The sequence below is a fragment of the Carassius gibelio genome, chromosome B18 (assembly GCF_023724105.1).
Source record: "Carassius gibelio isolate Cgi1373 ecotype wild population from Czech Republic chromosome B18, carGib1.2-hapl.c, whole genome shotgun sequence".
NCBI lineage: Eukaryota > Metazoa > Chordata > Actinopteri > Cypriniformes > Cyprinidae > Carassius > Carassius gibelio.
Genome location: NC_068413.1, coordinates 9,897,360 through 9,909,976, shown reverse-complemented (window position 1 = coordinate 9,909,976; position 12,617 = coordinate 9,897,360). Strand labels below are relative to the sequence as shown.

The 12,617-nt window shown below is 38.4% G+C and overlaps 1 protein-coding gene across 3 annotated transcripts in view; it reads left to right on the top strand.

Moving 5' to 3' along the window:
- igf1ra (insulin-like growth factor 1a receptor) overlaps positions 1 to 12,617 on the top strand; it is an 89,017-nt gene that overhangs the window by 61,289 nt on the left and 15,111 nt on the right. For all 3 annotated transcript variants that reach the window (XM_052582507.1, XM_052582506.1, XM_052582505.1), the window contains exons 3-10: positions 924 to 1,227; positions 2,676 to 2,812; positions 4,152 to 4,296; positions 5,249 to 5,457; positions 7,439 to 7,565; positions 7,691 to 7,926; positions 8,010 to 8,177; positions 8,334 to 8,538. In XM_052582507.1, the coding sequence (XP_052438467.1) occupies positions 924 to 1,227; positions 2,676 to 2,812; positions 4,152 to 4,296; positions 5,249 to 5,457; positions 7,439 to 7,565; positions 7,691 to 7,926; positions 8,010 to 8,177; positions 8,334 to 8,538 (1,531 nt within the window). The remainder of the gene's footprint in view (positions 1 to 923; positions 1,228 to 2,675; positions 2,813 to 4,151; positions 4,297 to 5,248; positions 5,458 to 7,438; positions 7,566 to 7,690; positions 7,927 to 8,009; positions 8,178 to 8,333; positions 8,539 to 12,617) is intronic.

The window sequence follows — 12,617 nt, the reverse complement described above, 5'->3', positions numbered from 1 at the left end:
CTCCTTTATAAAGAAAGTCACTGAATGAATCAGTTGAGTGAATAATTCAATGGTTCGCTAAAAAAGGACACTTGTCGCCACCTACTGGCGTGACGATGTTATCACACGGAAAGAGTCAACTTAAATATTGCACCATTGCACAGGCCGACAGTCTGTCTGACAAAAGACAAAAGGAAAAACAGACAACAGGTAAAATACGAACAGTAAAAAAAAAAAAAAAAAAGCCGCTCTTGGCACACCGCAAAGCCAACCAAATCCGAGTACTGTTGTGTAACTGTTAGCTGGTGTGTCTCATCATGACACATTCCAGCTCAGTTAAAGCCCACCACAGATGGACCATGGCTTCTCATTGGGCCTAGCTTGACTACATGCTTCCCAAGCTAATAGTCCAAACTGCGGTCCATCTGCTTGCTAGACTTTTTGGCTTTGCTTCTCATTTTACTCTTCCTCTCCCCCTCCTCCCTACCCTCTAAATTCCCTCAACAGTCTCTAACAGTAATAATATTTAGCTGTAGTGAGTCCAGAGCTGCAGTTAACTAACAAGGCTGGCACACAGCAGCGCCAGGCCCTGCACAAACACCCTGCATCCTGACTTCACACAGGGTTTCTTCCTCCTCCGTGCCCCTCTTCATGGCCGTCCTCAGAGATTTTTACTTACAGTGAACTGATCCTAAAGCTAGCTACCACCTTACCTCAGAACACACTAAAGAGACCAAAAATGGTCTCTGATCCTGCATATTTAGCTGATTACTTAATAAATAAACCAATCTTACGTATAATATTATTCAAAGGCAACAGCTTTAAGAAACATGTTCCTCCTTAAAAACATGTAAATCAACAGAGATGCCTTGAATATTAAAACTCACTCTTCTTTTGAAGCAGCAACTGATGTTTTTGTCTATATTTGTGTTTCTCTTTTCCAGTGTGTCCAAAGGAGTGTGAGAAGAGGGCGTGCACGTATAAGGGCAAGTGCTGTCACCCCCAGTGCCTTGGCAGCTGCACTGAACCAGACAATGATAAGGCATGTGCCGCCTGCCAGCATTACTTTCACGAGGACCGCTGCGTTGAGGCCTGCCCGCCAGGCACATACAAGTTTGAAGGTTGGCGCTGCATCACCATGGACATGTGTGCCCGTGTTCACCTACCCAGTGAGGTCGACTTTGTCATTCACAATGGAGAGTGTATGCCGGACTGCCCTTCCGGATTCACCCGGAATGAGACTCAGAGGTATGCCGCCTGAGCTGGTGTTTCTTTATGATTTCGCTGTATTGTAATTGATAACTAAAACCCAAACTGATGAAAATAGTTTTCCTTAACTGAAATAAAGCTAAAATAAGATATAAATATTGGGTGGAAATTTTCAATTTAAAAAACACAAATGAAAATTAGAAAAATGCTTATTTTGAATTTGACATTTAACTGAAATAAAATATTAAAAACTAATCAAAATGACAAAAGAATGTAAAAAAAATTACCCCCTGCTTTAAAATTAATATAAAAAATAAAAAAGCTCATTCAAGATATTAATATAAATAATAAAAAAAATATATACTTTAAAATAAGGTATCAGTACTGCATACTAAATAATATACTCTTAAATAAAAAATAAAATAAAAACTTTTCACATTTTTTACATTTTGTCAAAAAGATTCATATTTTTATTAATAAAATAATGTTGATTTTAAACAGTTTTTTTAAACTAAAGACTGATATAACAGTCGCTGGTTAATTTCGAGTCAGAAGTGGCTTGTGGTTCAGTAAGCGAGTCGGTTCAGTAACCACTCGAACTTATTTAGTGAGTCATTTGAACGATTCAAAATAACAAAACATGGCCCTTCGGAACAATGATCACAGCATTCTGCGGTAAAATGTTTTAGTGTAACTGCTGTCAGGGTTTATTTTGTGATAATTATCTAACCGCACAATATCATCACATTAGCAGCGTGATTTGCGAGATTAGATGAACATGTTCCTCTTGAATTCTCATTTATAAATCCATAAAGCTAAAATGGGAAATGTTACCACAGAACTGGTCACAAACAACAGCCCTGCCTGTTCTCTGTAGATTGTGGCTCCACTATTACACTTTCTACAACCCTTTTATACACCATATGACCATCTTAATTGTTCTAAAGCTGTTATTTATGCTGCTATTAAGATTTATGTGCTAATTTGAAAAGTTAGATTGAGATTTATGATCTCAAAATCCAGGACTGTTTCCTTTCAGGTGGCACATAAGCATACTGGGAACCGTTTCTTAAGGTGAAATTATGTGTTTAAATTGGGTAAAGGAGAAGTAATTACAACACCTTAGCCTTTACTTGGACACCTGTACTTTTCAAGTAAAATATTAAGAGAAAAATCACTTCATTAACTTTTTACAGGTTGAGGCTGTTTTGTAAATTGACCAGACCTGGTTTTGCCTCACTGCTGACTTAATGATCCTCCTTTCACATAAAACCCAGGGTTCAGGCGAGGACAGAGACCTTATAAAGCAGTGACCTTGTGTTTGTCAAAAACAGGCCTTAAATATGCTTCGTGTTTTGGTGAGACACAGTAATCCTGTCACGGTTTACTGGCGTTTGCCTGTTTGGAGTCTGTGTGTGTGGCTGTGATCTGTCCTTGACACTCACTCTCTCTCTCTTCTTCTCCCTCTCTCTCTCTCCCACCTGCAGTATGTTTTGTAGCGCATGTGACGGACTGTGCGATAAGGTCTGCGAATCTAAAACAATTGACTCTGTGGACGCTGCTCAGTCCCTGCAGGGCTGCACAGTCATCAAAGGCAACCTTCACATCAACATCCGGCGGGGCAGTAAGTAACCTCGCTCTCCAAAAACCCACAGTGATAAGGTGTTTCTCATTTCTAGACAAATGACAGACCCAAGCTTGAAACATCGCATCAATATTTGTGCCTCTCTATTTTTATGCAAATATGTGACCCTGGACCACAAAACCAGTAAAATAAATGAGCTTTCCATTGATTTGTTAGGATCAGACAATATTTGGCTGAGATACAACTATTTGAAAATCTTGAATCTGAGGGTGCAAAAAATCTCAATATTGAGAAAATCACTTTTAAAGTTGTCCAGATGAATTCCTTAGCAATGCATAGTACTAATAAAAAATTAAGTTTTTATATATTTATGGTAGGAAATGTACAAAATATCTTGATGTAAAATTATCTTGACTTAATATCCTAATGATTTTTGCCATTACAGTAAAATCTATAATTTTTAGCCATACAATGTATTGTTGGCTATTGCTATACCCGTGCTACTTATGATGGGTTTTGTGGTCCAGGGTCACATTTATTAGTTCAAGTTCCCACAGTCATGGAAAACCTGTCAGATAATATTAGAATTGTGATTTACAACATGGAAATGCAATGAAAATTAGTAAAATATTAAAAATGTCAATTTTTATAACCATTTTTTGCTCTAAAATACTTAATTTGCTAGATTTTTTTTTTTTTTTACTATAAAACTTCATTGTGTTTTCAAAACAACAAAAAAAAAATTCAGGACCATGTTACATTGTCACTGGTACATATTCTTAGTGTTTTGAAAAACTAAAGTTTTTTTTTTTTTTTCAAAGTGTACATGTTAAATGAAAATATTAGTATTTTTAAGCTCTTGAAAGTATATCTTAACTGTGATTTAGTGTGAACATTTAAAGATAAAGTACAGAAAATATTTTTAAAAGTTGCTTTTCATTTAATATAATGAAGATATGAGATATAGTTAATTATTTTTAACAATGTGCACTAAAAATATACTTGTTTAAATCTATTTTTCCAAAGAATGGTACCTGGTGCACAAATTAAAATCACTTTTGGAAAATTTGGGAACCTGAAAATTATTAGTCAATGACTGGGGGGGACCATTTATTAACTGACATGTTTTTCCCTGGTGTGACACAATAAGGTTCATGTAATTTTTGGAGTATGAGGCGAGCTGCTAAAGCTCTTAGTGGTTTGATATGGGACAGTTGCTGCCGCACATGTATCACTCACTGATGAAGTGATGAGTTAGTGCAGACACTGTGTGTCCTGCGGGATTTGGTTTGTGTTGCTCCAGTGTCGTATCTCTCTCTCTCTCTCTGTCTGTCTGTCTAATCACACTCTCTCTCTCGCTCTCTCTCTCTTTCCCCAGATAACATTGCATCAGAGCTGGAGAGTTTCATGGGTCTGATCCAGACAGTGACTGGATATGTAAAGATCAAACACTCTCAAACTCTGGGCTCTCTGTCCTTCCTCAAGAGCCTGCGATACATCCATGGAGAAGAGCTCACAGAGCAGTAAGCATCATAGCATTTCGATGTTTGATTGTATATTTAACAGAATTGGCCTGCAAAACAAGTGCTGCATGCATGCTATGTATCTTTCTGAACACCATTTATTTGTTGTCCTGCTTAGAACTGTGTCCGAATTATTTGTGACTCCTGACTCCTGACTCCACTGATGTGGAGATAATTTGTTCCCTTGTCAGATAAGGAAAAATTATAGTACTGATTCCTGTTAATTGAATAAAAAATCCAGTAAAAAATAATATGGTTAAATATTATTACAATTAAAATGATTTCACTTCTGCACCAACACAACAAAGTTTTGTGTCTGAAACAATAAGAAGAACATGAGGATTGTGTGCAGGACCCTGTGTCCTTCACAGTCCTCTGACTGTAACATATTTCCTCAAAGGTTTCCATAGAAATGGCTGAAAGTAATAAAAAGTCAGCTATGATGGAATGTACAGCTCAGGGTCGTAAAGCTGAAGTCCAGAGATTCAGCTGATATACAGTATGAATATGCACAGAAGTATACAAGAAGTGATTTAACACACATACACTGTTATCCGACTCATTTTTCCACACATGATATCAGTGCTCTATGGAGGATGTCAGAGGGAGGCTGTGGGAACTTCTCTGTTGTGATCTCACTAGGATTGAGTTTCATCTGGAGGAATGCTCGTAAGCAGCTCAGACATTCTTTACGTTCCTGAGGTGTTCCGTGCGCCTCAGTCGGGTGCAGCTGCAGAAGTCATCCTAAGCCATGATCTCCATGCGCGCTTTAATGAAACAAAATCTGTGCACACGCTTCAGTTGTTGTTTTCACACATATCGCATTCGTCATGTGGATAACCAGATCTGATCATTCCCATTCCTTTCTTTGGTTAGATTTTTTTTACATTAAAGATAAGAAATGTAGTGTTTAATACTTCGTTGTTTGTGTATGTGTGTTTTTCTGTTATAGGTCGTATGCATTCTCTGCAATCGACAACCAGAACTTGCAGTATCTGTGGGACTGGAGTCAGCACAATCTGACCATTAGAACCGGGAAATTGTTCTTCCGCTTCAATCCCAAGCTTTGCATGTCTGAGATCCAGAAAATGTGGGAGAAGACAGAGGTTAAGGAAAAGATGGAAGAGGATGACGCTCGTAGCAATGGAGAACGAGCAAGTTGTGAGTAGATTAAGTGTTTCATTTGATACTCTGCCACTGCAAAATTTTTAGATTTTTTAAAGCTAAAACTACCAACCAAAATTGAACAGACATGCACTAGATCCCCCACTTAATCCTGATGAACTCCAAAAAGTATTAGATAAAAATGCCAAACAACAAATCACCCGCACCTGATAAACTCCCAGACGAATTCTCTAAACACTTCTGGCAAATTTTTGTATTCACAGAAATAACTACATCCAAACAAAACCAAACAAAGATCAAGTTTATCCCACTAGTTACGGCCCTCTCTCGTAGATAAATACAAATGTAAAAATCATTACCAAATCTCTAGCCACTAGAATAGAAACATTTATCTGATGTTAATCCACCGTGATCAAACAGGTTTTATCAAACACAGAAATGCTTCAGATAAAACCCATCGATTATTTTTTGCCAAAACAAAAACAAACCAAAATCGTGATAGTATCACTAGATGCTGAAAAAGCATTTGACAAAGTAATTGGACCGTTTTATTCACATCTCTTATTTATACCATTTAACCCACTAGTGTAGAAATACAGCCTGTGGGGGAGAACAGCTTTCCATTGATTGTTAGGATAGGACAATATTTTGCCGAGATACAACTACTTGAAAATCTGGAATCTGAGGGTGCAAAAAAATCTAAATCTGGAGAAAATCAGCCTTAAAGTCGTCCAAATGAAGTTCTTAGCATTGCATATAGTAGGAATCCCTATCATACAGTAGGAAATTCACAAAATATCTTTATGGAACATGATCTTTACCTAATATCCTAATGGTTTTTTGCATAAAACAAAACTCATATTTTTGGCTATTGCAAATATACCCCAGCAACTTAAGACATGTTTTTTGGTCCAGGGTCACTTATAGTATGTTTTTTCTTTCTTTTTATTTTTGGTCTGTTTTGTATATATTTGTATCTATATTTTGATTCTTATGAGCTGATTCATTTAGAGAATCAATCAAAAGTCTCATCATCTCAGTAATTCTGCCAGAGCAGTTACTGAGTCAGCATTTAACCACTGAACCATTTCTACTTCCAGGTAGGTCTGAAAACTGTATTGTGTATCTTAGTTTCATGAATATTTAATCAGTATCATTACTGACCAGTTGCTTATGTGACAATCTAGTTAAAGATACACATTTGTAAAAAGAGGTTTGTTATTAATCATTTAATTAAAAAATAATCTAATTGTAATTCAGAAACATTTAAATTGTATATTTAACTATAAATTAAATCTATTCTATCTGTAATTGAAAAAAATAATTTGATAAAGTAATCAAATAAAGTACACATTATTAAATATATTAGTATAATATTGTATCAGTATAATTATTCCAATATACTATTCTTTTTAAATTTACATTATTTGAAATATATATTGCATTAGAAACAAAATATCAATCCAAGCAGCCTCTGCAATCATGGTGCTAGAGCTTTTCTGAGACGTAACTTAAAAAATACATTTTAAAAAGTATAATTATAATTGAAACCTGAAAAACTGAAAGGTTTTAAAAAGTAAAGGTTGCTTGTGCAGTTTTTCTTGTAAATACATTTTATTGGTTTGATATTTCGTTATCTCGTTATTTTCGACAGTATTATGTTTCTACAAAGACATCACTCAAGCCTCTTAAAATGCATTTTTCTCACAAGGTGTCCCAGTTGTTCTTCTGTACCTGCTCTATTATCTGTTTGACAGATTTCTGTACAGAGCGAATTTGCTTCGAAGAACGATGAAACCAATGCTTACTGCTTAACCAATGTGGTCATACTTTTTCCTCAGAACATAATTGCTCTGACTCTAGACTGGTGAGACATTAACAGAAGTGTCTTTTCTAATACCACTCTGATTCCTAGAAGCTCTGGAAAGATGGAAAATCCATGGCACAGTCATACATTCAAGTTGAAGAACTCTTATGGGTGCTTTTAGTTAAATCTCTCTTATGACCCCTCTTTTAGGTGAGAGTTATATTCTAAAGTTCAAATCCAACCACACTCAGAGTACTCGGATAAAGCTCACTTGGGAGCGATATCGACCGCCTGACTACAGAGACCTCATCAGCTTCATCGTGTATTACAAGGAGGCGTAAGTATCAGACTGCTAGAAGTTACTATTATAGACATATTATTCACATCAAGTTTATTAGCAGCTTGAGGGTTGTGATAAAGCATTATATAAATGTGCATTTGCACGCTGTTGTCTCGATGTAGACCATTCCAGAACATCACAGAATTTGACGGACAAGATGGCTGTGGCTCAAATAGCTGGAACATGGTGGATGTAGACCTTCCTCAGGACAAATCTACAGACCCAGGGGTATTGTTGTCCTCTCTTAAACCCTGGACACAATATGCCATCTTTGTGAAAGCCGTCACCCTGGTTGTAGAAGACAAGCACATTCTGGGGGCTAAGAGTGAGGTGGTCTATATCCGCACCAATGCATCAGGTGGGCATCACTATCCCTCCAATATCCAGTACCCAATCTACAATTTGACTTATTACGCCAACTAATCTCTTGCAATTCCACAGCGCCATCAATGCCCCTCGATGCCCGTGCATATGCCAACTCCTCCTCATCTCTGATGGTGAAGTGGTCTCCTCCCATCTCTCCCAATGGAAACAAAACCTTCTACCTGCTCCGCTGGCAGCAGCAGACAGAAGACCGTGAACTCTACCAGCATAACTACTGCTCCAAAGGTAAGTGTGCACCATTAATGCACCCTCATCACCTCCACTAACCTTCAACCTTCAGGTATTCCAGAGAAATGTACAATAACTATATTTACATAATGTGTGAAGCTTGCGTTGTTGTTGCTCTGTCAGCTCTGTCTGTGTCATTGTTTTGGACTACAGAGCTAAAAATTCCCATCCGCATCTCAGCCACGGCTTTGTCCGACATGGAGGGGGAAACAAAGCCAACCAAATCAGATGCTGGTGGGGGTGAGAAGATCTGCTGCCTCTGCCCAAAAACCAAGGAAGACCTAAAGGCCGAAGCTGAAGACAGATCTTATCGAAAAGTCTTTGAGAACTTCCTGCACAACTCTATCTTCACACCCAGGTATGCGACTTGCACTGATGGCACTTTCTGAAGCTCTTATTGTGACGCAGGTCTGTTTGGTTCAGTGGACCTCTGCATCTCCTGCTATTTGAAACCATTTTTACACCCCAAATGCCTAAGCCAAGTTTAAATGTTAGAATAATTTGATTTTGAAAAAAGAACATTTTAGGTTCAGTACAAGTCGAATCAACAAGTATTACAACACAACTTTTCTAAATTTTCAAATCTAGGTTACAGTGAAGCACCTACAATGTAAGTGTAATCAGGGTCAATCTGTAAATGTTTAATACTGTGTTTCAAATGTTTAGCCATAGAATGCATGTTAAAAAGATTTTAGTGTTAAAATAGACAAAAAGGTTCAAATTGACAACTTTGTTGCTGTGATAACATAATGCCTAAAATCATAAACTTACCCTAAAAGTGTCAGGAACAATTTTACAATTCAACAGAATGAATTTCTGTTCAAATCAATTATATTTAATTTATTTTTTTTATAAATAAAAGTGTTTTTTATAAAACCTTAAAGGGACAGTTCACCCAAAAATTCTGTCATTAATTACTTACCCTCTTGTCGGTCCAAACTCGTAAGACCTTTGTTCATCTGTTCATATTTTTGATGGAATCTGAAAGCTTTTTGATGCTGCATAGGCTGTAGTGGAGTTACCATGTTCAAGGCCCAGAAAGGGAGTAAGGACATCGCTAAAATAGTCCATTTGAGAGCAGTGGTTCAACCTTAATTGAACTAAACAATCATTTTTGCACACAAAGGAAACAAAAATGTATTCAACAATTTCTTCTCTTCTGTGTAAGTCTTCAATGCATGTTCACGAGAAATCAAGAGTTGAATTAATTTTGTGGTAACACACATTAACTTCGTTCAATATATTTTTTTTCAACTTTTGTATGACACACCATTTTTGTACAATGTTTGCTTGCCAGTTGATGTGAATTCTAGGTCCTGATGGAAAACTACTTCTCTAGCGTACTGAAAGCTTAGGTGGACCCTCAGTAGCAACAGAGACTGGGTTACTCCCAGCCCTTTCTGCCACAGTTTACAACAGTGGTCTGAAGACCTTAATTTCTTCAGTCTTCCTTGAGAGCGATTACAAAAGTAGGTCTGAGCTCATAGTCTTGAGGCGGCTTGATTTCATAGAATCAAAACCAGAATTTTGGAGGCTTAATTATTTCGACATGGGGCTGACAAGATCAGAACATGAGGTTTTGGAAAGGGGTAGATGCCAGCAGCGGAGGCTGGAGCGGAATCAGATGGCACAGGGGGGAAAGGTACGAACTCCAGGCCTATGTAGCCACATTGTTTGTTGCTGGGGCAATGGTGGCGGTTGCATATTAAGACTTCAGCAGGCTGTAATTTGGGATGCACAAACGGACGCAGACTAGATTAATGAGACTGGAAAGCAGCCGCCGGCTGAGGGCTCGCTCCATGTTAGGCTTTTGTTTGCTGAAACGAGGAGTGACGTCTGCATTGTGTTATCTGTTTACCTTGCTTGTGGCATCGGATGTTTTCTCGTCTCATGCGGCAGAAGAACGGCACACAGGAACCGGTTCAGGCTTGCTCAGACACACATGCTTCTAGACTTTCCGAGGGTTCGTTCAGGACATCTGCAATCAGGCTTTTTTGTGGGTTGTTTATTTGGTTGCGAGTGTGTGTATGTGTGTTTTGGGGTGGACCGGGGTTTTGAGTCATGAGTATTGATGCACAAATCGATGTCGCCAAACATCTTCTACTACTTAGCTTTCCCAAACTTCTGCTGTTGGAGCCCCATTATCATCAAGGTAATGGTTTGCGGTTCCCTCAGGGACAACGTGATGCACCCGTCAACCCGTCTCTCCATCTCTAATCGATGGAAAACAGACTTTCTAAATGTAAATATGCTTTCCCTTATTAGCAGGATGCTCAGGAAGCCCTTTTCTCAATCACTTGTTATTTCTATCTTGACCCACCAACCCCAGCCCCCTTGCTGCCTTTGGTTTAGATTTGCCAGTCTCCGTCCCCATCGAGTAGACCTCATTATCAATGTTTGAGACATAACCGTTCGAGTCGGAGAAAAACTAGAGATCCTGAAGACTTGAATGAAGCGGATATGTTTTTCCATTCAACTGTCGTCTCCCTTTCCTCTTCCTCTTGCCCACTCTCTTTCTCTCCTTCCTTAGATGCATTCTTTGTTTGCTTTGGAGCGTCCGGCTCCCAGGAAATGTACAGCAAACCTATGTGGAATGTTAATGAATTCCAGAGTAAGATCCCTTTCGAGAAGAGGTGTGGATGCGATGTCTTCTCTTTCAAACTCCCACACAGCTGATCAGCTTTTTGGGCCCTGTAATGGGAGTCTGAGTCATTCCTGAGCGAGGACTTGACTTTCTGCCAGGGGATGTGAGGTGTTGCCTATCTATCAATGACACATAAGTCTCCTGCCTGGGAGAAGGAAGACTGGATGTGCTGCTGTCAGTGTTGTCAACACCTGCTGTTAGGCCTTTGATCCTGTGCGTCCGAGTTCTTGATGCAAGCCTGACCTTTTCCTAGTCAGCGGTCAGTGCCAGAAGCATTTCGGTTAAGATCAATGTTTATGGCTGTAGACTTAATGCAGATCCTGACCGTATTTGAGCCTGAGTTAAAGGTTCCAAAATAATTATTTAATACAATAGCATTAATGTAGCACTTTAAGGGTTTTCTTTGTGCTTGATGAGTAGTGGGGTTGAAGTGATACTCAGTATGATTTGATCTTCCACAGTAAACACTCTCAAGGGTGATCTGAATCCCTAGTTAGTAAGTGTTAAATAGTGTCCAGTTGCTTCCAAATCCCCCACTCATAAATCATGTAGCACCGTTCAATGGAAGTGACATGGAATGTGGTTAGAGTTGATTTGATTGTTCTTCCCTACAGCGTTCTACGTTGGCTTTTATTAAAAGTTTCCACTCGCACACATATACAAAACAAACAGACAAAGATCTTCTCCCATTACTGTCATTTCTTGGTTGATTAATTTGAGCTGGCAGAATAAGTCTTATAGCAAAGTTTGAACTTTCATAATCATCAGTGGTTAAAGTTCATAACTGCTTGTAAATCTACTTCTTGAAGGCTGTTAAATAGGACATTCAAACAAGCCTTTCTGCCTATGTTGCTATGTCTGTCTGGAAAAATACCTGCTGTGGCATCTCTAGAGCAAAACACTTCTCACTTTTGCGCATACAACAGGATCTGGTTCTGCAATATTTAAATTTTATGTCAGAAATGTTGCACAGTAGACTGTAAATAATGTAAGTAACAATTGTTTTTTTTTTTTTTTAAGGATCTTGTAATCAGCCAAGAAGCCACAGTTATCAGTTGATATGTGTTCAATGCGTCAATCGATAACTAGTTAGAATCCCCAAACTGTTTTTGACAAAGCTGAAAACTTGTAATGTCTGTCTCCACTTATTGTCTGTTAGTCTTTGTGTCTGGCACTAGCACTTTTCTCTCTTGTATTTGTTTGGCACACTGGGGTTTCCCCCATGTTCATCTCAAACCATCCTGTCTTTCCCATCTGCGGTGGATGGTATTGTTTGGTCTGACTATTGAATTTTTACAGAGATCCTGAGCGAGCAAATCGTTATGTGTCTCCTAAAAGTGGCTCTAGGTAAGGCTGTGACCCTGCCCTAGTCATATATGTGAAGTGGCAGTGGGTCCGTTGGCGTCTGGTAAGCTCTTGTGGTTGCTGCTGATTGCATGTCTTTAGTTGCAGCAGGGTTGACCTAAAGCCAGTGCCTCAGTTTGCTTATCGCCTCATGCGTCGTCTCTACTGTCACAAGCAGAGTTGGTCATATCATTATTATGGATGTTCGATATTTGTTCCAAATATGCCTTCTCATTTCATTTTCTCATCTGCAGAAATGTTTGTTGTATGCGTCCCGCTTCATTTGAAGGTATATATGTTATAGTATGCAATGATAAATGTTTCATGGTTTATACAGTACCTGGACAGAAAGAAGAGTCTGAATGAAAATCAAGGGTCAGACTAGAGAGTTATTGGAAACAATTGATCATTTCTTTTAAAAACTAGCAATTTTCTATGAGCGATCAGAC